Below are 25566 nucleotides of genomic sequence, written 5' to 3'. Positions count from 1 at the left end.
GATAGATAGATAGAGAGAGAGAGAGAGAGAGATAGATAGATAGATAGATAGATAGATCCCTACATGACATGAACCCATCAGAACTTCTAATTGACCACTTCCTGTCTCGGTTCCATCTCAACCCTTAAATCTCACCCTCGGCCCCTTTTTTTCTAGATTTACTTCACTGCTGATTCTCACCTATCTGAGGGCGCCCGTGTCTCAGGTGGTGTGACTGATATATCGTGCCATTAACACACCAGCGTCTGGCTTATCGGCCCAGAAGACGAGGGAAACTTGAGAGGCTCATCAGGAAACCTCTTCACGCCTCAGCTATGACTTTTACTAAAGGCCACTTTCAATAAATGTCAAGCCCCAAACATCGGTAAACAGTTTTAGCCCTGATCAAATTCCAGCAGGGCCGGTGTACACGGCGAGGTGGCGTATCTGCAGGATTACACGGGTTCCACTTTGTAAATGGCACATTAAACAAATGGTGCATTTCCCACTTGGTGACGGCAGTGTTTATTCCCAGCGCTGAGGAGGTCTGCCCTTTCACTGCACGGCTCATCTGAACTGCCCCCCCCCCCCCCCCCCCCCCCCTCGCCGGCTTGGCCCGTCCCGTCACTGATGTGGACTTTGTTTCGCTGTGGTTGCAGAGTACAGCTCGGGAGGGGGGGGGGGGGGGGGGGAGAGGGGGGGGTGGGGGGAAGCAGAACACTCATAACTGATGAAATCTCTCTGTGGATCAAGCTTCCCCCCCCGACTCATCTCGTCTCTTCCAATTTTCCGCAGAATTTAATATGAAAACATTGCATCAGAATTATGAATGAGCTCTTTTCTCCTCCTCCTCCCTTTGATGTGAACCTGAGATCCCACTTCACAATAAAACAATTTTTTCTTTCTCTTCCGTTCTTCAAAAAACACTCACGTCATAATTTGTCTCATCTGATGTTACTGTTACAGTAGATTGTGGTATTGTGTATTTACAAGTCGTGGTTGTCGAGATTAATACGTCACATGCCATCAAATAAAGACCGAGTATGAGGAAAATATATCCTATGCTAAAAATTCATACAAAAAACAGTATAATTGTAGAATAATCTAAAGGATTTGGTTAAATTTAATTAATCAGAAAACATAAATATTATTTCATGTTTATAAAGGGTCATTTCAATGTCATTTGTTAGCAGATATTTGAGAGCTGACAGTAAATGTCAGGAGACCGAAGGCAGATAACAGGCAATGACATTCCCAGGTCAGACACGAGGGGACAACATGGTCCTGCACCTGAAGGCCACATGGACCAGGACGTCCCCGAAGAAACAGTAGGGTCTGTTAAAAAGTGATAAATAGATAATAGATAATATCAGTCCGCTGTCCTGGAAAAGGTTGTGATTTATGGCGAAGATTTATAGGGTGGTTATCGTTCTCCTGATCCATATCTCCAATATTTGTATTGTTCATTGCCCTTGTCGGTCATCTTCATCCTCATATTGTCGGGGAACAGCGCCTGAGAAGAGATTATTGATGCCACTGTCATCAGGCGGTCACCTCCGAGTGCTCCCAGCCATGAATACTCTTCACCGAACAGCTTTTTAATCAGAATAATGTGTGTCAGACACCGTGAACCTGCTCGCTGTGGAGAGTGCATGTGAGAACAAGAGGAAACAAACACGGGCAGCATGCTACTTGCACTGTATCTGATTATTTTGCCTTTTTTTTTCAGTTGATTAAACCCTTTTCCGATTAAACTCCATTTACAAAAATCTTCAACATGGCAGAGAGAAGAGAGATCAGATTTTTCAACAATGAATTGCAAATTAGAAACATTAGAAATATGCAGAATTAGACCGTAGGAGTTTGTGTTGGCAGCGTAACCACAGACATAAAGTCACCTTCATGTTACTGAGGGAAACTTCAAACCTGGAGATTTTCAGTCGACTTCAGGTGCAGACAGGAACGTCCTTATTAATTATTTCTCATTGATTTTAAGGACATGTATTCATGATACAAAATATAATAGAAATAATAACATCATCTGCAAATGTGAGTAAAGTTAAATTGTGTCAAATTAACCCGATAAAAACTGTCTTTCTGATTTTATTGAGGAAAGAAGTAAGGGATAATAAATATTATTAAAACTCATCGGGAGGGGAACATGAATTTATTTTTTAAATATCATGGCAGTCGATCCAGTACTTGGCAAGAATCATCCTCTGGGAATCATGAATACATTCATCAAACACTTTGCCAATTCATCCAGTAGGTGATAAGGTTTTTTGGGCATAATAAGTGAAAACTTTGACCTGCTGGTGGCGCTAGAGAGATAAAAGTCAGGGGATAACTAAAATCATCAGGATTCTTTCATCATGAATATCTGCCACACATTTCCAGAATGATGTGGATTCATCCTCTGCAGACAACGAATGTCTGAAGAACCTTTTCACCTCGGTTGATGAGATTTTTCAATCTGGGCCGAGGGTCGAGTGGAATGACCAGCACTGAGATCCACAGAGTCATTTGCAGGAATGAGTGGACGTGTATCGGATGGATCTGTCATCCCCTGCCCAGATGAGCTCTGTGATTATTGCAGCTCTGTCCCCAAATCCCTTCCCACGCAGTTGCACACCACTTCACAGTTTAATTAACGCGGCTCTGACGACTCTCCAGAGTGCCGTGCGACCTCACAATGCGATCTCCACCCCCCCGATCCACCTGCAGGGGTTTAAATGTCTGGGAAGTCCCCGTGATGATCAGTCAAAAGAACCGATGACGTTCTTTAAGATGGCACGGAACGCTGGAGCAGAAAACTCAAGCATGAAAAATACAGAACTCCATTTACCTGCAGTTATTTTAATTTTATCTGCAAACAAAAAGTGTCTCTGCAGTTTTTTTGCATCCAAAAAGCAGCTTTAAGGTGTTTTAACAAACTGCCAGGGCCTTTTTTTATGTGACAGCCAATGGGGAGCGGCTGCAAGAGATGGAAAGCAGCCACTTTGGAAGGGTCCTTCATCCCCGCTGGCAACCGGGGGAGCTTTTCTAAAGTTGTCGAACGTTTTAACTTTTTATGGGCGACCACAGCGAGTGGACTGTGAACTGCTGTTTGTGTGAGCGGAGGAAGGAGTGTTATGGTTTTCACCTGACACGGTTGTCACATTACAGTAAGATCAAGGATGGGAAAGAAACAAAGTGGAGGAGTTTAAAGTAGCTGCGGTGGCGCGGTGGCGCTGCGGCGATCCTTTGACTGTTCGACCCCTTTTGTGGAAAAACATTTCTTCTTTTTTCTATTACTATTTTATGATTGATTGATTTTTTTTTAAGAGAGCCAGAACAAAACAGGGTTAACCTTCCTCTGTCAGATTCCTGAAGTGAAGGTTACACCCCTACAATCCAAAATTCAATTTTAATTCATGAAAAACTTCCATTAATATTAGAATGAATTGCTTCATTTTGACCTGGATGGAGAAATTTGAAATTTGATTAGATTTTTTTGAAAAATTTGAAAGTGTAGTAACTGAGCATAGAGGGAAAAAGAAGGAATTCACAGTTCTAATCACTTTCACATTTCACCAATTGATAATATGAATTTTCGAAAATTTGCAATTACAAATTACAAGTTCAGATTTGAACTTAAACTCTACATACAACATTTGTATCATTATAATCTATCTTAATATTGAATACCGATTTTAAACAATCCTGCTGATTCTGAAAAACTATAATAACACAGCGATACAACCACATGTGAAGCTGATAAATGGAAGCAGTCAAATGAATTAGAGTTACAGGTTTTGTAAGAAGGTGCTATTTTTAAGTGTGATATGAATTGAAACAATACGCAAAAGTGTTTTTCTTCAGGTTATGAAAGATGACGTCTAGTGTCGACACCTCATACGAAACTTTGCTTCTCACAGTTCACGTCTTTTTTATTTAGATCCATCCTTCGATAGTCTGTCAGTTTAAACCTTTACTCACCTGCACATGAAGAAAACAGAAAACAAGGGACAGAATCAGATCTAAGGATCCTGTGTTTGTGACAACAGCACTTTGATTCCCTACATATCTTACTTTGAAAGAGACGCCTCTTCCTGTCTGGTTCATGGTCGTGTCTGTGATGAAGGCGGCAGGAAGCCACACACACACACAACACTTCTATCATCCTGAGGACTCTCATCGGTTTAATGCATTCAGCCCCTAACCTGAACCATCACGTCTGAATGCCTCAAGGTGGATTCTTGCTTCTACATCAAAGCTTCACCGTAAAGGAACAAACTCCTTTAACTCAATTCAAAAATGGCGGCGAGTCGGCCGGAGATGCGACACTACCAAATCGACCAATCACAGCTCTTGTGCTTAAACCCGACTTTAACTCCAAACCCTAACAGCAAATCTCCCTCAACCAGCCCTTTGGAAAACAGAAAACAGTCCAAAATGTCCCCATTTCTCAAACTGTACAAGACCAAAGAGACGGAGAGAGACACACAAAGCTTCATGTGGTAGTTTGACATGTGACTGACGTGTGCAGTAGATCCACATGGAGGCAGAAGGTCTGGTGCTGCTCCGACATGTGTGTAATTAGCGTTTGTGTTTGTGTCGAGGGCCACTTCAGACGTCATTGTACTTCATTTAAAAGCTCTCAGGGCACATATCACTTCAGTTACTTCTCCTGCTGCGTGGGAGTGGAGCGGTTCCATTGTTTTCACAAAGTGCGCTTGTGATACTCATAGACTTTAAATAGAGCTGGACTAGAATGAAATGTACAGAAATGAACAGAGCAGACGCCAGTGTGATAAGAACCACGTGAAACCTTTTAGAAGAGTGAATTTGATGTGTGTACTTTTTTGTGTCGTTCATGTGCCCTCTGCCAACATGGAGGAGGCGGGGCTTATGACCTATTCGGTTGATATGTGGGGCTTCACCGGGGAGCTGTCATGTCGTCCATCTCTATATAAAGTCTGTGGCACAACACTAAAGCATTCCTATAGGTGTGGACGCGGCTGTTCCAATATCCAGAAATTGAGGAGTGATATCTTCTATTTTTTTCATTTTGCCCTTTTTGTAAGTCAGCCGTCTTTCAGTGGATCAACAGAAATTAATCATTCATCAAAACGCTGTCAGTTACTTCCTCTAGAAACTCAGCTGTGGTTCGGACTGGAGCCGCTGGTTCTGGAAAATATAGAAATCCCTGTTTCTCCAATTGTCATATATATATATGTCTTTTTTTTGTTGCATTTTTATTGACATAATAGTTTCTTCCCGTTATTAAAGAGCCATTATCTCTTTGCTTTTATGACTCAACAGATGACGATATGAGCTCCCGCTGCCTGACAGCAGATGTGTAGAAAAGAAAAGACAGTCAGGAATCTGAAATAACAAAAACATTCCTGATATTGATTGAAAGCTGATTCTCTCATAAAAACAACCGTTACAGAGGAAGAAGTGAAATCTGCTGAAATCCGACACTTATATTTTCTTATTTATCCACCAAGAAAACGTCTTACTGCAATCACACATCTCTTAAATCTATCAAACTGCTTTTTGGACTCGATATTTATCACCTAATTTTGGCTTCAGAACTGAATTCCGTCTTTTGGGGTTTTCAATAAAAAACAACGTGTTGCTCCTGTTGCTGGTTAAAATAGATTTAACGTGAGCTTATATTTCAACGGCTGTCACTGCCAATGTGGCTCTGAACTGTTCTCACTATTTCTAACACTTTACCTTCACTTCAACTGCTTTTATTTCTGACACTTAAACTGACATCTCTCCACGGGGCCTGCGCTCGAACCAAAAAAAACTACAAAATTATAATATTCCTATATTTCACATGATTTTTGCTGCTTTCACTTCTTACGACTGCTCTCACTGCATTAACGTCCACTGACGCCTCGACTCGCTGAAGAGCTCCAGCTGTCGAATGTTCACATGCAAAGAATTCATATTATTACACGAATAGAATATGAATCACTAACTCGGTTTCTGATTAAAACTTTCATTTATTATGTATATTTGGTATTCCCAATAGAGAGGAAGAGGATCTCTCTCTCTCTCTCTCTCTCTCTCTCTCTCTCTCTCTCTCTCTCTCTCTCTCTCTCTCTGAGCCTGTGTGGAGGGATGGCTGCAGCTCTGTCGCTCACACTGCAGCTCACACACACTCTCACTCTCTCTCTCTCTCTCTCTCTCTCTCTCTCTCTCTCTCTCTCTCTCTCTCTCTCTCTCTCTCTCTCTCTCTCTCTCTCTCTCTCAGACCCTGCCTGTGGTGACAATGGCAGAGAGAACTAAATGTCCTAAAGTTTGGCGACACTTCCTGAGAGTCGATGGTGACAAGTGTAACAAGTCTTTTGCATCTCAGGACGGAAACACGCGAATGATCTGTCGAAACATTTAGAGAGAGTCCGTCTCACACAGGCAGAGAGAGACAGGCCCAGTTTCCACTGCTCTGAGTTCATCTGTCATCTCCCTGGTCTGTGATCAGCCTGCAGCCGCCATGGAAGAAACTACAAACATGGCTTCATGATAGAAAAAACAATCATTAGCCTGACGATTGTTATAAATTAAATATGAAACGTGAGGAGCATCATTCATGTGGAAGCTGCAAAGTGAAATCAAATTAGAAGCTGTTAAAATGTTAATTTATTTTTACATTTCATTGCTTACATTATATTTTATAATCGTGATTTGTTGGAGAATGTTTATATTCATTACACATGAGAAACTCTTACAAATTAACAGTAAATGGGTGATAACAGTACCATTAAAGTACCAGATCTTTACCCAGTATGAGTGAGAGTAGCAGTAATGGTTAAATCTTCATGAAACTCATCCCTTAGTAACACAAGGAGGTTAGAAAAGTATTTTGCACCAAACGTGACCGAATCAGAGCTTTTTCCAAAAAGGCAAAACTTGAGTCAGACCTGAATCTCTGAACAATGGAATAAGGTCACATAGTCCATCGAGTCCTTTGTTTCTCTGGCGTCACGTGCACCCACTGGGACATGTGCACCGGCTCCCCGGGGGACACCATGGCACCAGGAAGCACTGAGGGGAGAAGCAAAAAGCCGGTGGAGGGAGTTTGATGTTCTGCAGGGGAGACCCCAGGGGGTCCAAGCGTTTATGTGGACATCAATTCTGTCGCGGGTAATAATTCCCCATCGAGCGTCGGTGGGATTTGCCGCGGCTCCACCTCGCAGCCGACAGGACTTAAAGGATCTGCTGCTAATGTCCCGGTGCCCGATACCACAGGTCACAGGCAGAGGTCGGGCCGAGTCCGAGCCTCGTGGGTCGGAGCAGCTTTTAACTTGACTCGTCGGTGTATCTCTTAATACCTGATTAAGTGTCACATCAATTACTGAACCTCCTGTGGCAATAATCCAAACAAATACCAGGATCTCATGCAGCGTCCTGTGTTTTGTGTGTTTTGTGCTCAGAGTGTATTTGTGCATAATTTATGTCTGATTGGGCACGAATGAAAATCTGTGCCAAATGCTTTACAAGAATTCAAAATATACAAATGCAGAACGTGAAAAGCAAATGAGACAATACAGGAAAATAAAGAGTGAAGGTAATTACATATAGAAAAATGTCAAGGCTGTGAGAATCGAACGTCATTCATGGAGCTGGCAGCGAGCAGGGATAAAAACTGTGTGTGTACCGATCCCATGCATCTGCACACCGCTGCGTAATAGCGGCCGGTTTCTCCATGGTGATTGCTGATTCCCCACCTCCCAGTTTGAAATGAAAGCGGAGAGGCCGATGCCACTGAGCCGCTCTCAGAGCACAGCACCATGGCTACTCACCAGAACACGGCCGAGTGAATAGATGAAAAGCCGAGCGTGCCGGCAGCCGATGTCGGTGACAGCTGCTCCGAAGCCCCCGTCTGCATTTTTAGCATCTTTTCTTTTTGAGCATGACCCGTCTCTGCTCCTCCTGCCCCTCCTCCTTCATTTCAGCTTCACGTACGTGTTACTTAATGAGTCTGAGCTCCCCGCTGACTTTACATATGGCGCACATTAACCGTCCCATAATAACCTTCATTTACTGGCAGCTTTATGATTTCACTGGGAATCATAAATTCACCGCAGTCTCTGATTTACACCTTCAGCAGGATTATTATGAGCAGGTTCATCTCAGGCAGGGAGAAGACGGGCGGTCCGAATCGATTCAACAAAAAACAAAGAGCCTCCACACTTTTTAAATTTGAATTAATCAACATTTCAGGACTTTTCGTGGGTGGTTCTCTTTTGTGTGCTGGCTCTTCTTTGTTTTGTTTTTTTTGTTGAACAGGTTCAATCGTGGGTAACATCAATTCATCAGCGTGAAAGCATTTGCATTTTATTCGTGAATTGTTGGCGCTGCAGCACTTTGCCGGTATTGACCCTGTTCAGCTCCTCTGTGAAGCATCTTGAGGGCGATTGTTGATTGAGGGCTCTTGAGCAGCGGCTGTGTTCGTGTACTCCGGCATCTCGGATTGCTAAAAGGCTGCCTGTAGGTATTAACTCTTCTATCCAGACTGGATTGTGCACGGCCCATTGAATAGAAGAAATCTGACTCTGAGAGAGAGACGCGTATGCAAGAAGTAAAATGTGTGTTGTGGGGCGTTTCAGCCTTGTTATTGAAATGTATTTGTTGTTTTATTTCAGGCTCCCGTGCCTCCTCTGAGTCGTTCACAGCCGAGGCAAACGGGCGTAAAACGGGAACAAAAAAACAAATTTCACAGCATCCAGCACGAGTTTTCATGTCGAGCACAATGGAGGGAGAATGAAAAATTCAAAAAAGGCCAGAAGTACCTGAACCCATTGTGCAGTAGTCTTGGTGACAGGGCCAGAATGCATCAGTGGGTTGTTATGGGCCCTTTTATGCTTTTCAGCCCGTCTCCTCCTGCTACAAGGTAAACAAGCCGGCACACAGCTAACAGGCGGCTCCCCGGAGAACTGTGTGCACACAAAGTGACGATAAGTGTCAGCGCTGATTTCACAAGGTTTTTGTGTTCAGAGCCCCCCCACCCACACACACACACACACACACACACACTTTTACAGTCCCTGTGAGCGTTGTGTAGCGAGGTGCCGCACACTGCGTTATGCTCACCTCTAGAGGAGCGAGGGGGGGGGGGGGAGAGAATTAGTGACTATTTACATATTTGCAAGGGAAGCAAACTGTGGAGTTCAGCAAAAGTAATAAGAGTTGAAACTGGGAAATCACCTGGAAAAATGAGCAGTGACAGTTTTAAAATAGCTCAGATTAATGAGAGAGAGAGAGAGAGAGAGAGAGAGAGAGAGAGAGAGAGAGAGAGAGAGAGAGAGAGAGAGAGAGCGAGAGGGAGAAAACTATTTGACCAGGGTGTATTTTTAATCCCGAGCCAAGCTATGCATATTTCATGTGGCGCTCGGTGTTGATGAGACACAGCGATGGAATATATCTGAAGCCGCTTGACGCACTGTTGTGTGTCCTCCAGCAGGATGGGGGGGAAACGGAGCAAACCAAACAGTTCACTGAAAAGACCACATAGTGTGCGTGGCCCCTTGACCCGCGTTGCATGCTCTGTGGCCCGTCGGCTTTGTCCTCCCTGTCCGTGGCATTTACCGGAAACAAACCGCCACGGATGGCTTCCCCGTGATTAAATGTTGACTCTCTCCACGGCTGACAATTCACCTCAAGTCGGCTCCTGACAGCAGGAGATGGTGAATAAACATGGCGGGCCCCACAAGAGGGGCTGGCATATGCACGCCGAGGCTTCAGGACACAACCGGTGCAATCATCGTGGTCCTAACGTGGCATCCATCAGCCGGCTGATAGATTCCATTAATAAAAGAGCTTTGTTGTTGTTGTATCCTCTGTTCACTCTGTCCTCCTTCGGTTCTACCAATAAAATATTGACCTAATCATCCTCCACCCCCCCTGCAGCGTGGACTCAGAGCCTGAAACACCGTTGTTATTTATCCCATAATGAGATGTTGACATTTACAGATAAATTGAAGATAGAGATTCAGCAATAATCCCGTCTGACTCCAAGGTTTTATTAAAAAAAAAAAAAGAAGAACAGAAACGTTGTTCATTGCTCTGCAAAACAAACAAACAAACAAGAGGGGACAGCACTTAATTGAAAAGCGGTGTAAACAATGTGCACAGGAGAAACCTAATCATGATTGAAAAACACTTTGAATAAGCGTCAATTCTCTCACGGCACAAAGGCTTTCTGCACAGCGCCACACGTCTACTGTACTCTCTGTCCTCGTGGTCAGGATGTTAGAATCAAAGAGGCTCTGGCAAACCGTCAGCCGACTCTGAAACGCAGGGGGCCGACCTTTGCCGTGCTGGTTTTTCATTACCGGTAGTTAGCCGCTGAACTGAATTGGGCATCATGCAACGGCAGGAATACAGCAAAGAACTCCTGAACCCAAATTTCATGCTGTTCACGAGGAGGACCTGTGTGCAGACTGGATCCGAGCCTCAGCCGTCTCCCCGGCAGAGGTGAGCCGGAGTTTAAAAAAGTGCCACACTTCGGTGTCACTCAGAGTTCAGCCACACAGCCTCGGGCTCCTTTAGGAGACAGAGTCCATTTTGGAGGAATGTGGTTTTTGTGGAGTTTTCCTCCGAGTTGTTCCATCCAGTTTGCATGTTTGTCGGTATCACAGGTTTATCTCAGTGTTTTCATAGGGCTGCTCTACCTGGAGCAATCCAAACCGATCTCTCCATTCGTCTCTGCAGCTCTCATCATCTGGGACAGAAGTATATTCCATGTGAAACATTTCCTAGTGCAGCTCTGAGGAATCTAAATCCCACCAGTGATACGCTGCAAAATCATTTTTGCCACGTTTTAGAAGCGTTGGCATTAAACCTTTGGCAAAATGTGGATGATAAAAGTTTGATGAGGAATCATTTTTACGTTTGCTTTCTTAGTGAAATGTTTCTGAGCAGGTGAAGTCAGGTGAAGTACAGGTCAGTTAGGAAAGTTATCATTGTTTTAACGCTTTCCTGAGCCGGTATTTATTTGGTCTGTTTCTGGCTCCTGTAGAAACATGATGGTGAAACGTGGCAGACTTCTTGGACAAGGACGAGCTCCCGATGTTTAAATAATAGTCTGAATCTAACATAATGAACAGTTTCAGGCGATTATTCACAAATGAAAACATAACTATAAATCATATTCAGTTTCTCCACTAAGTCCTTGACTCCAGTCATCTAATCCCTGGATCATCCCTGTGACTTTACGATGTTTGCTCTGTGATCATCGGTGTTTGATTCGCTGTGGAAACCATTTGTCCCCGAGCAGGAGAAGCATCTGGCTCTAAAGGGACTGGCAGGTGGAACCATCTTAGTATCACTGGTTTTCTAAACATTTGGTGAATTGAGATTATTATGGAAGTAAAGATTTTACAGCTCCCTTATGCCTGAACACTTTCACACTAAATATTGAGAATCACAGGAGAAGAAATATCCACTCAAAGCTTCCTCTGCATGCTTTACCTTTAATTGAGATGTTCTGTCGTGTTGGAGGTGAAGAGAGAAGTTCACACTCTGCTAAACGCTGACGGTCCATTTTGTTTAAATAGCCAACGAAGACCTTCCTCTGAGATGTTTGACGGATTCTGGATTCACTTTCATGTCCAACACATTGAAGAGACTGGCGGCCATCACACAGCGTTGACTCCAGGAAGGATCAGTCGAGGTTGGTTACTTGTCACGTTGGATTCTAATGCTCCGGGAAGCGTTGGAGCTGTTGGAGGATTGTTTCCTCGCAGGCGTCCTTTGATCAGGGGTCTTAAAGTCCTCTTTAAACCTGTGACTCGATTCCCCTGAGATGAAACCTCTGTCATAAACACTGGGCTGTTATAGTGACTTCACAGACTCGCTGATAACAATGCATCTTGTCTGACCTGTGTGCGTTTCTATGGATCATCGGATACAACGTCTATTAATATTTTTTCGCCTAAAAAAACCTGACATTCATCTTGGCGCTAACCCACATTTCTTTGAATCCGGAAAAACATTTGCTTTGACGATGTGAACTCGTGTCCCACCAGTTTTAGAGAGAGATGATATATTCATGCACTGATCTGACAGCCCGGCTCCTGGAACACGATCTCAACTCGTGCTATTGATCCATCGCAGACCTACAGAACACGTTCCTGCTATCGGAGAGTGGATAAACTCCACTTTCCCACTTAGCTCCCAATAGAAACCAGAGAGAACAGAAGATAATAATTGAGCTTTAATATACAAACGTCATTTAATACTTTCTGTCAGTGAGAACATTACACGTCTATCAAACCACCTGCAACTGCTTCTATACCAAAGGGCAGAAAATGGATGAAACTCAGTGCTTTAGAAGAACTGGTGGTTTGAATACTGGGTTCTTCGCCGCAACACCTGATACCAGTATAATTCAAGCAAAGAGCTACATAAAGTCCCGGGTCCCCCACTGGGTCAGACGTCCAGTATATCCTCCCAGTGCAGCTTTATGACGCACTGGTTCCGCACTCTGCAGTAAAACGTTGTGAATGTAAATGATGAATGTTTCCCGTGGACTCGTTTTACCTTGACATTAATAATTATGTAATTCTGGCCAGAAAAAAATAGTGAAATATCATCTATCATTGTTTTTATTGATCCAAACACATTTTTCCATCAGCTCCAGTATTTATTTTTTATATGAGACAAGCTAGTTATTACTGTGGGTTTTTTAAAGGGGGAGGAAATGGTTGGTTTGATCATTTTTAATGGCCAGTGCCGTAGTGAACAAATCACCGAGGCATTACAGTAAGTGGCAGCGTTTCACTTCGTTCCATTATTTGTTGCCAAATGCAAATCATGATGTGAATCGGTTACAAAACTCATTCGTGTCATTCATGCACAAGCGCTCTGATCTTTGGATCCAGCTCGGATGTTTGTCTAATACACACGATGTGTGTTTGCTGGTGTTGTTTGATGCACATGGTGTAAATATTAAATATTTCATAAAGCATTTACATATTTTAGTAGCATTTAATGAGTTATTTATTTATTGTATTTAATACGATAAGGGACATGATAAATATTAAATACAGCTGAATTTAGCAGTGAAATTATTAATCTTTGAATCGAAATATATTCAGACTAAATATAAAAAGATAGATGCCAGAACTGACCCCCTGGTGGCTGGCTCGGGCTCTAATGGAGAATTGACTTTCCACCTTAACTCTGATGTTGTCTCCTCTTCCCACAGCTGCACTCGGACGTGGACAAAGGAGACAGCAAAGTGAAGTACGTGTTATCCGGCGAGGGAGCCGCCTCCATCTTCACCATCGACGAGAACACGGGAGACATCCACGCCACGAAGCGTCTGGATCGGGAGGCCCAGGCCTACTACACCCTCCAGGCTCAGGCTGTGGACAGAAACACCAACTTACCCGTGGAGCCGAGGTCGGAGTTCGTGGTCAAGGTCCAGGACATCAACGACAACGAGCCCAAGTTCCTGGACGGGCCGTACTTGGCAGGAGTACCTGAGATGTCTCCCTTAGGTAGGTCTCCATATGAGGCTCAATTACAATCGCATCACCGCCCTTTTATTTCACATGCTCTCCACTCCTGCACTTTGTCCTTCTTTTCAGCTTCCTCTCATACTTCTAAAATACTCCATTGTACTTTGCCTTGCCCTCGCTCCAACATCTGCATTTGATCATTTTCCACCTCGCTGAATTTGTCTTCATCTCATTCAGTCCTTAGGTCATAATTTAAGGCGTTGGCTTTGTCAGACTCAGTCCAGCTAAATTAAGTGAAGCCCTTGTCCATGAGCTCAACATCCATCGAGGTTGGACTTGGGTTTCTCTGCCAAACTATCATCTATTCAGGTTGATTGACGTCTTTGTGCCTCAGCGATGTGCTGATAATAAAACTGTGGACGTCTCCCACCTTGAGGCCTTTGACCTTTTGAAAACCTGAGATTTACGTTTTTAAAAAGCGTGATGAAAAACAAGGATCGAGCTGCAAAGATGCCACTTTGAACTTTAAACCAAAAAAGAAAAGGCAAATGCAGAACATTTAGAAATGCAAAGCTCTTCAGGAAATTATATATTGCGAGTGAAAAGCTTAAAAACACAGAATGGAAGAAATCAAAGAAAGTTCTTATTAAAAGTTGTCTTCTGGAGCTACAGGCAGTGAAGTGACTTCACCACCACTGTCTCACATCTGGTGTCGAGCAGACGAGGGGCGGATAAGGCTGAACTATCCAGAAATGAGGAATTTATTTAAAACATGAAGCAGGTTGTAAACATTAACGAGTCATTCGTCAAGTTTGGTTATTAATTTGATTTACATCAAATTTATACATAACGATAACTGAAATGACTCACTTATGTGTATTTGTATTCCGCAATAAGACATTTTTTTATCTGCCTGTTTGTTCCTGTACCTCGTTAATTTTGTGAAACTGTAAACTGTGTGATTGATTGATTAGTATTTTATTCAAAGAAAGTCAAATGAGACTGAGGCACAGTCGCACTTTTAGATAATTGCCACTTTAAGCTAATTGCCAAGTTTACCCACAATGTGCAGAGGCTAAAAGGTTTTGCAGGAATTTGGTCGTAAGTTTTGAAAAAACTATTTCCCTCAGATATTTCCCTCGAATTCATAAACACCAACCTGGTGGTGGTGTAACAGTCAAGGTCCATTCGCCCTCTGAAGATTAGGTACAAAATTGCACTGCAGACACATTTCCGTGACAGAAACCAGCCGGTTCTATGTTCTCGGTTGCCTTGTTAGCATTTATTCCAGCAGTCTTTTATCTGTCTGTTTTAAATGCACTCCCGGAGGAGGCCATCGTATCGGACATATTTAAAAGCCTGCGTGGTCAAGATTTCCTCCAAGGTTTTGAACATGACATGCCGGAGCTCCGAGTGTGAGTAAATGCAAATGAGCGACAACAACATCCCGAGGCCTTTCAACTTAGCAGGTGTGTCAGAAGCGCAGCTGCAGTGAGGAAGAGTGACCTCCATGTTGATAAGCCAGGGTCTCTGTGCACTTTACATGATTCAGAACCCGACGTGCCACACGGACCTCTTCATCAGCACCACTCTGAAAACACAGAGGTAGAAAATTCCACATTTCGGTCGACGTGAGACGGGAGGTGGCGAGCGTGAAGAGCTTTGAATCTGCTGCTTCATGCTGGTGTTAGTCAGCCAGACGACTCAGTGTATTGTAATGGGAAGTCTGATGCATCTGAATTTACATATTTATCACCTCACATATGCCAGCGCAGTCCTCTAGGCTCAGAAGTGTTGATGAATGATGCATGTTTAAAAACCTGAGTCAAGCAAGCTTAGGGTCTGATTCAGCCTCGAAGGCCACGGGCGGTCTTCGCACAAATTGGGCTCAGGGTTCACGCTCGCCACCGCCTGATGGAGATGGGTCTGAAGAAGGTCTGACAGCGACACACACATTTCTATCCATCCATTATCTTGCCACTCCTCGGTGGCAGCAGGGAGAGAGAGCGGAGCAGCACAGACACACTTAACTTCCCCCGGCTTCTCTTAGGGGTTCCGACGGCGCTTCAAGACGTGCTGGGAACTGTGGTCTAATCACCAGTGAGCCGAGACTAATGGGATATAGAGGCAGAAATGAACTTGCACAGAAAAGGATGATTTATAAAAAAAAAATCACAAAATCAAAAAAGCATAAAGTTTGAGATCACGTCGAACCCGGAGCTGTTTGTGAACAATGAATCGCGGGTGTTTCCTCTCGGGAGCTTCAGGATATTGATTACTCCTCAAGACCTCCTCAGGTGTTGAATTTTCTTAGTGAGAACACAGAGGCTCCGTGCATCCTTGCATCATCTGAGGGAATACTTCAAATATGCGATACAGATCCTCTACACAGACAAATATTAATATACAAGGCAGTGCGGTCTGCAATCTGCAGCCTGTATAATAATTAATATCAGAATTGGGGCCGAGCAACCGATTCCCTCAGGAATTCTCTTCTCAAATTTAGTCAAGTTAATTACACGATCTGCCAATCTTTATCAAAACATGCCAGAGAAGGTAGAACAGGCATAAGTGAGCGTCTGTAAAGAGCAAACTATGCATATATGAATGAGTATATATGTATCTACACGTGATATGGCTGCACCAGACTAAAGTGCAAACTGCTATGATAGTTTTTGGTCTTTTAAGTAACTCTATGATGCCTCCACTTCCTCCAGTATTCATAAAAAATGATTTTACATATGTGGATGTCAGCGTTTTCTGAAAGAGTCTGAAAGGCTGGGTGTTCGGGGCCATGTGGTAACCAGGGAAACGTGGATATACAAGGAATATAAAGCGATCACTGATTCCTTCGGCCTCTGTGAAGAACTGGAAGCAACAGCCTTTGATTAAACATCTTCTTTTGAAGCTTCCGACAGACTTGATAGTTACACATCCAGCAGATATGGAGGAACCTTTCTTTTGGGACGGGGGTCTGTCAGGCCTCTTGACGTGAGGATGTCCTCTCTCACTTCCTCTCTCCGTGGGGGATCTGCTGTGGTTCCCACTTCCTCCTGAGGGAAATATAGTTCTCCAGCTGCTAAATGAGGAGCTGTGTCCACCATGCAGTTGTCTAACTTTGTGTGTCGGCTCAAATCAACCGCCCGCTGCAGTTGGACGTGACACATTGGAAACTTTGAGAGTGAAGCGAAACCGTAAAGAGACCCAAAACAATGGAAACTGTAGAAACTCCTCTAGAGCTTAACACCTTCTGAAACTGCTTCAGGAAGACTTAGGAAGGTTTATACTTTAAATTGTGCAATCAAATAATTTGTAGATTACATAGGAGAGACTTCATCAATGGTGCATAGCTAAGTGAGGTTGAGGTACAGTTCACGTCTTCCCACTATCCAGAAATCAGGGTCGATCTCAGCTGTCAATCATGACTTGAGCATCAAGAAACTAACTTTAACCAATTTTAGTGGACACGTGAACACTTGTACATATCAGTGTAATAAACCTAAAATTACAGAAACCCTTTTGACATTTTTATTTGGTCCATGTCCCATTCGCTAACATGGAGGAGGCCCGGGATTATGATCTCTAATCCAGCCAGGCACAAAATGGCGCTCCAGGTGTTTTGGCTTCACTTTTGGGGAGCTGTCATATCGTCTATTTTCATATATATACAGTCTTTCCAGTGCATGTTCACCATCTGAGTTCAGAATGGTTAGTTTGCTATTATCTACTCATAAACAGTAAACACAAAGTGCAGCTCCGACGTGCTTTGCAGGATTTTGGTCAGAATCACGGAGCTCTGGATCTGAATGCATCGTTTTCAATATGTATTCAAAAGGTGCTGTTTTTAAGATGAAGCCGGGGGTTGTTGCTCTTTAAATCTACAATAACGTGTTGTTTTCTGGCCACTTTGTGTGTCAGCTTGAATCAGCTGCAGCAGGAAACTACACAATGAGAGCTGCATCGTGAAGCGAGGCCGTAAAGAGACACAAAGCAACGGGGCCATAAAAGCTCTCATGGAGCCGAGGGGGCGCTGCGGCGTCAGGTGACAATTCTCTGTGGGTTAATTACTTTGTGTGACCCGCTTTTTCACATATAGAGTGTGTGATCGATTTTTTAATTTATATTTTTTTTTTTATTACAGCTGGATAGGCTTGCAGCAATGTATGGACGGCCATACGTAAACACAGAGAGCTAAAAAATCTAACTCAAACATGCGTGGTACCTTGAAATTTAGTGAAAAGCAAAGGTGTTTAAGGCTCTTTAAGCAGCTTCAAAGTCAAAATGAGCATTTCAGCAGGCGTACAGGGGGAGTGGGAGTCGTTCCAAGGGAAGCAGTGCTTTGCTCACAACACAGGCTGCGGAGATCTCTGAAGGATTACACAGCCGACTGTCAGCGGGGGGTACAGAGCTCAGGCTTAAGGAACCAGAGGATTAGAGTACAAGGACTTGGAGTCTCGTGTCCAACCCGAGATAAGACAGCGAGTGGGAACAGAGGAGGATGCGTCCACACCACGAGCGCCCGAGACGCAGGGTCACCCTCACCGCTTTATTCACTCTAGGTCTTCATCACAAGTTGAGAGAACAACAGAGGGATAATTCGTCGCCTCTCTTTGTAAATATCTGCTCGAAGCAATTATCAGCGCCGTAAAGAACAGGGAAGGGCCGAGCACCTCCTGTCCTCAATAATTCCTTTATAGATGTCTTTAAATCATTAATGGTCACAGCCCTGCTCGGCTGATGAATGGGTTCAATTTAGAGAAAATCATGAATTTAATTAATTAAAGTAATTAGAGACGGTGCTCGTCCATACACAGGCAGACCTTATGGCCCGAGGATCTCTGAGGGCTTTCGTCTTAATCACGGCGGGGACGTCAAATAAAAGACAGGAGGGCTCGAGGACAGTCGGAGGTGTGACAATCGCGAGCCTGGGCTCAGTCCCGCTGCACGGCGACGGGCCAAAGGAGCAGTTTGAGGGCTCATTACAAGCCCAGAGAATGTAATGTCAACCCAAGGCCACAGCTCTTGAATTTACTACACACCAGTCCTGTGGCCGGCTGTCATTGTTCCTGCCTAATTCATGAGACACAGATCAAGGATACTCTTTCATTCCAGAGAAATTAAAGGTGCTGTGGATTAAGGGAAATTGCTCTAAATTAGCCTCTTTGTGAAAAGCTCAGTGTGTGAGATTTAGGTGAAAGGGATTTATGTGCAGAAAATGAATATGAAATATCCCTTGTAATGTTTTCACCAGTGTGTTTTCATCTAAATTGTACAAATTGTTGTTTTCTTAACCCTGGTCTTTAATTACTTTATATTTTCAGGGACAAGTCTTCTTTATGGAGGCAGCCATGTTTTTTACAGAAGCCCAAACTGGACAAACTAAACAGGTTTTGAGTTTTTATGAGAACTGAAGGCTTCCACAGGTTGTCATGTTTGACACTGTGGGTTATAAATATAGATATAACATATATCTTTCAACACTTTATTAGGTACACTTGATCAATCTCATGTGATCAAATACAACAGCTCTTGTACATCTCTTAGTTTTTGGTGAAAGTTAGGGTTAGGGTTCTTAAAGACTAAATTATGTTAAGAGTTGTTTCTAATTTTCTCTCGTCCCTGTGTATTTTGCTATGTTATCACATATGTAGAATACAGCAGGAAATTTCTAAGTGTAGTTATTAATTTTTGCAAATGAATGTGAATTGAATTCTGAGCATAATTCCTGGTTATCTGAAACAGCGGGGAGCAGGTGTGAATTTGCATGAATATAATCAACTTAATCAACGTTCCCTTGGTTGAATACTCATGAAGACGTCTCAGCACTCGAGCGCACATGCTCCAGAGAGGCCCAACACACACTCATATTACACACACACTTAGGTATCATCTAAATGTCTTTGTTAAATCACAAACTATAAATTTAACTTGAAATTGTTAAAAGAAATGTCCAATCTCACAATCTTTTTGTGATTTATTTCTCCTGGATTTGCCCCTTAGTCCGGATCTATGGGAAAAAGTAATTGGTTCTTAAATCGAGTTGTGGGGAAATCTGTAGTTTTTTGTGTAATCCTGATGACAAACACACAACAAACCAACGTTTAAATGTAACGTTTGAACTTGCATCTTCATTAGGGCTCAAACTAACGGGATTTTGAGTCGATTAAAGCCCCCCCCCCCCCCTGATAATCCAAGGAGAAATCTTGACTCAAGCTTTAGTCTGCACTGATGTTCTGTTCTCTAGGCTGATTCTTTAGAGCCTCTGTTCAAATTGTGGCTTCTTTTTGGCCCCAGATTATTTAGAGAAACGCTGGATCGGCCTGATCCCAGCTGTAGTCACATGAAAAGATTGTTGCATCTCTACCGGCTGAGGAAGAAGGAGCTCTTCATTTGGAAACACATCCAGTTTGTATTAACACAAGCCCCTTTCCTCAAAACAATCACACTTGCATTGTGAGTGCTCACTCAGAAATGCCTATCGGGCCCGACAGTCAGATGCAGCCTTGATACGCGAGTGGCTGAAGAATACCTGTCTCCCATTCAGATTAAGCACGCCACATTTATTTTCATTACTGGCAGATGACAGTTGCTCACCCAGGATACAGAACTGATTAGGAAACCTGTTTTGTACACAGCTGCGGGTGGTGGTGGTGGTGGTGGGGGGGGGGGATCTGATCCATCACATCAATGAGGACGGACAAATATCGAAGGGACGCCGACAGGGAAAATTGAGAAGCAGATGACAGCCTCGCGGAGCAGAAAGAATCTATTCAAATTTCAGATTGTTCATCAGTTTCCCTCCTGACATGCAGCTCACCCAGCTGCCATTACCCTCCATACACTGACATCACTGTGAGATCAGGGTGTTCATGGGACCTGTGGGGGGGAAAAGCTGCAAAATAAACCTTTCCCCCGTCCGAGTCCATATTGAATGTTAATTTACAGCCTCGTCCACTGCGCCTTGTGGGAAGTGATTTTAACTCTCAACCTGTAATGGAGATTTAGACTTTGCCCGAGTTCCCTCTCACACACACTCCCTCCTTTGACCTTGGAGTTTTAAACGACCTGTAATATAACCTGTCATGAGTAAGAGGTGATGATATAATCTAGGTGTCCTTCCACAACCGGCCCGGTGATAACTTCTCCGGCTTCACCACCGCTTTTTTTTATTTATTCTGCATTATATCGTTCACATCCAGGGCCGGAGCCTGTTAATTCTGCTTTACGGCCGTGAATGGAAGACTTTAATCCTCAATATCCGTGATCACTTCATTCTGTGAAAGCCTGTAAAGTACACCCCACAGTGTTTGCTGCTATCTGGAACAATCTACTTTAAATTACGATAAAATTCTGGACAGAATCCGTTCAGTCTTTCTGAAGTTAGCATTTGCTATCAGAAAAGTTCGTAAAGTAACGGTGGGAAGGTTGCTGTCGATATAAAGCCGTAACTGACCCAGAGAGAAGATCTGACCAATGAGAGACGAAAGCAGAAACCCCAGTTTGTGATTGGTCTAATGACTCGTCCGATGGCCTAATGAAAGGACGGTTATGTTTTCTATCTGTGTTTGGTGTTTTTAACCACCTGTAATATAACCTGTCATGACTAAGAGGCGATGATATAATCCTTCCCCCGTCCCCCATTGTTCACATCCAGGGCCGGAGCCTGTTAATTCTGCTTTTACGGCCAGAACAGAGAAATCTAATCCTCAATTTCCGTGATCACTTCATTCTGTAAAAGCCTCTAAAATACATCTCACGTTGGAAAGTCACATTTTTATTACGGTGTTTTCCTCAAGTTTAAAATATCACCGACTTGTAAGACTTGTCAGACTCAACAATACGAGCTGAAGCTAAGCCAGATACAATATGTGCCGCGAGCCATTAAAGTGAATTATTCAGTCATAAGCCAGTTATTCATCGAAGCATCTGGAAGAGACCCAGTCAAGGCAAATGGTGTTTTCTTCATTTTCAAGGTTATTTCAACAAAGTCCATTGTTGGTGATTTCACTGCTGCCAAGTGGGAGACCACTTTCGGCGTCGGCTTTAAGGAGCGTCACTGACTCACCGTCTGCCAGCCTCCGCCATAATGGTTGTTTGTGATCATTTAACAAGTTATTACATGGCTTTTCCCTCCATTATCAGATGAGCCCGGTCGGAGCAACAAGGCTCATTTGTACCGTAATGAATGACCTATTGGAATTGATTGGCAATAATTGTCGCTGATTATGTTTTTCTCTGTGAAATCTTCAAACGCTTCTGCACGTTACCTTTGGAGCCACGGCTGTCAGCTCCAGTCACGTCAGCCACGTCCTGTTGGTCCAGTTTAAAAACAAATGTCCTCCTTTCAGCTGGAGGGAGGTGTTGGGATATGGGGGAAACTACTAGACAGCAAGTTAATCTTTATATTTTGAGTTTCATAACTTTACCTGCAGCACAGCATGAAGTCAGTTTGTCCCTGAGGAATAATATGACTCAGTATGAAAGAATATATATGACTATATGGAAATAAGCTATTCAATAGAAACTAAAGCTTAAAATGAATTAAATGTATGAATAAATGAATAACATTTTACATTTATTATAATTTAAAAGAGAATCCTATCTTTAAAATCCAATAAATTAATGTTTTTTCCGACATTATTCAGATTTTTGCCTTCTAAGAAATTAAAACAGCTTTTGATGTTGTGGCTGTCTACCGATTTCAATTCATATACATATATTATAAATGTGTTACTTTGATAAATAAGGGCTCTTCAATAAAAGGTGTATTCTCAAAATCCGGTAATCCGCCATGAAGTGTGTTGTGTTTTCAGATGTGCAAATTAAGGATTCATTCAGGATTCTTCTTTATTGATGGTTCTATATTAATTTCATGCTTATCAGATCATTTTTCTGTCTATAATTTCCATGGTTTTTGCTTAAATTCAATTTCACTCATGCACAAAGCAGTACATTTTATTCATTCAACTAGAACACTCCATTAAAGCAGCTGATTTGCTCTTTGCTGGCACCAGAATGTAACAGAGCTTCCTTAACAAACAACACTTGAGGTGTAAACCTGCCTCTCGCCTTCAGATATGATTTTGTTTTCATGGTTACACTTTCCTCTTCTGCAGATCCACATCTTCTCCGGTCGCAGTTTGCCGACGCTCGGTCCACAAACTGGACCCGGCCATCTGTTCACGTTCACGTGGATTTTAACGAGAAAACAGTCGGGGTTGTTTCAAAATAAAAAAAAAGAGGGAAGTGAGGAGAGAAACAATGTTTACTCAACCGTGTCTGTATATAAAGCTTTGTATCATAAGTTTTATGGAGCTTAGTTATGACACAAGGATGCAGCGTCCTCACGCAGGAGAATTTCCAACTCTTTGACTCAGAATCCAGAAATAGTTGCAGGATCGGACTCAGAAACGATACAAGATGCGTAATAAAACCACATTATCTATTTTCAGTGGGGTGGAAGTGTCTCTTCAGCGAGCACAGATGAGCTGTAGGAGCCATTTGGCAGCTGAGTCGGAAATCAACAGATTGAAGTTCCTGGAGAAAAAGAGACGCTGCTAACTGATCTGTAAAGAGAAATGTGAACAATGGCAGTGAAATGATCTCTACAGGCTGCGAGTCGCTCTCCGATCCTGCGGCAGAGCCGGCGTGCGCGGTGGCGACAGCTGAAAGTGTTATTTGTTCTGCGGGCGTTCGAGGCCGAGAGCCAGGAGCGCGGCATATGTCAGATCTTTTCGGTGCCGCTGAAAAAAACCTGCTTTAAACTCAAACATTAGGTATAAACATTAAATTCTGTGCAAGTAAGGTAAACAGGAGTCTCAACAAAGGCAGATTAATGACTCTACTCTTCTCCTCTCATCATATACCAACCCACTGTCCATCCCTTTACTGGCTATACTAGCCCCATGCACAGACTTTTACCTTTTACATTACATATTCTTATATATTTATATATTTTTTTTTTCTTTTTATATATATATATATATCTTTTTGTACTATACACTATATCCAGCAGCACAAGAACACTTTCTACACTGACACAATCACATCATTGCATTCTGTACCATAGGGTCAGACCCATTCATGTACCTGTATCTGCATATGTATGTATGTCGGTTAAGTGTATAAGCTACTGGATGACCTAAATTTCCCAAAGGATTAATAAAGTATCCATCTATCTATCCATCTATCCATCTATCCATCCATCCATCCATCCATCCATCCATCTATCTATCCATCTATCTATCTATCTAAGGAGGTTATTTACTGGCTCAGAAGTTGCCTTTTCCCAGCTCTGCCCTGTTTCCCTTTCTGCTTTCGGGGGGGATTTGTCACAGGCTCAGTTGACACACGATGACTGTTTCCACATTTAGCTCCGTTTTGACCCGGCTCCTGGATGTTGTCTTGGAAACTAATGCGAGGCTGCGTGTCTGCCCACAGGAACCATGGTGGTGCAAGTGGCAGCCACGGATGCAGATGACCCGACGTACGGGAACAGCGCCAGGGTGGTGTACAGCATCGTGCACGGACAGCCCTACTTCTCCGTGGAGCCCAAAACAGGTGGGTGCTGCCAAACAGTGATGGTGCATTAATGCAAAAAGTGATAAAAGAGGTGGAGATGAAGGTAAAGATGTGGCTTTAACCAACACACCATTCAGGTTTTTTCATTTGGGATTTGTGTTTTTGTTTGTGCTCGTTTCACTAGTTCAACAGTTGCTGGGTTGTTTCATTTTTCAACTTTGACTTAAATGTATGTTTTTTCAGCCGCTGATATTTAGTGTTATTGAGAAATACTTAAAATAACAACCAGCCATTAAGCTTTGATCTCTATCGATGCTGCAGAACCGGATATAATCAATCAATCAATAAAACAGCATCTTTCATAAAGGAAGGTTCAGAAATGACAGATGAGACAGGAACAAGACAAAAAACATAATATAGTCGAGGATATGATTCCATGAAATAGATTTTAAAAGCCATAACATCTATACAAAGTATATTTTATATATTTTTAGTGTGGTGAGTAGAATAAATACAAGTACAAAAAAATAAGGGGAGGGGAGGGGGGACACAAACTAATAACATAAACATATACAGTTGAATAAATTGTTATATAATAAAAATCATGTCTAAGCAGAAGCCAGGTCAAAGAGAGAACAGTAATTTCCAGCTCATAGTGGGAAACACACCTGACTAACTGGTTTGTTGATGACCAAACAACATTGCCACTTCAATGTTGCCAGTGATAAATAAGTAAGATGCAAAGCTTCAGCCTTCAAATTTCGAAAAGCTACGGAAAGTGCTGAAATCAGCTGCAGATACGATTTGAGTCTGTTGACTTGAGAGCTGTTGTATCTGTAGAACTGCAGCAGAAGTCCTCCCTACATCTTCATCGCCGGCTCATTAGCCGCTGCCCTGCCGAGCCTCAGCTCCTCCATGCAAAGCACTCTCACTAGAAAAACAGAAAAAGACGCACCATCCATCCCGGGATATAACATTTCATCCTCTGCTTGGAGAGCATTGCGTGCGCCCATGCTGGGATTTCCTGAATGTATCTGATTCACGAGCTGATGAAAGCCGGGGCAATGCAGGGATTTACTATATGTATGTATTTGCTTGATGGTAACTCCACGGTGAGCTGCTGGGGTCACTGTAAACATTTGGTGAAGCTAACCACTGGAGGAAAATGGAGCGTTGAAGACGAATGGATGTATATGAGAAAGGAGCTCACTTCACACTGTGTGGATATTAAGGATATGGTGTGTGTCTAAGGAGGAAATGATGTGAGCATTAAAACCTCGGCCCATTTGGCTGTGAAGCCGGCACGCTACCACCGAATGTCTATGTTGTTTTTCCCCTTTCCAGAGACCTTGGACTAATGAAGCCTCCCGCTGCAGCTTCCATCAGGGAACATTTCTGTGTTTCTGTGTTTTGGGGGGGGGGCCTAACATTTACATGGTTTATACGCTCTAAATGACAGATCCACTGGGAGCATCTCGGAGGCTGTACATCTTTGATTTCCACTGAAGGATTCCTCACGCTTCCTCAGAAGATCAAACTTCTGTGAGCCAATTAATGTGTTAGAATGCTCTGCTCACCTTCTCTGGGATGAGTTTGGTTTAGA

At 43.1% G+C, this 25566-nt stretch overlaps 1 protein-coding gene across 2 annotated transcripts in view; it reads left to right on the top strand.

The window, feature by feature from the left end:
• cdh7a (cadherin 7a) overlaps positions 1-25566 on the top strand; it is an 82897-nt gene that overhangs the window by 15683 nt on the left and 41648 nt on the right. Inside the window, exons 2-3 of one of the 2 annotated variants that reach the window (XM_053412488.1) lie at positions 13187-13481; positions 23883-24002. In XM_053412488.1, the coding sequence (XP_053268463.1) occupies positions 13187-13481; positions 23883-24002 (415 nt within the window). The remainder of the gene's footprint in view (positions 1-13186; positions 13482-23882; positions 24003-25566) is intronic. The other variant, XM_053412489.1, reaches the window with a different exon arrangement.

This window comes from Pleuronectes platessa, chromosome 20 (assembly GCF_947347685.1).
Source record: "Pleuronectes platessa chromosome 20, fPlePla1.1, whole genome shotgun sequence".
Lineage (NCBI taxonomy): Eukaryota > Metazoa > Chordata > Actinopteri > Pleuronectiformes > Pleuronectidae > Pleuronectes > Pleuronectes platessa.
This window is presented reverse-complemented; position numbering and strand designations above follow the sequence as displayed.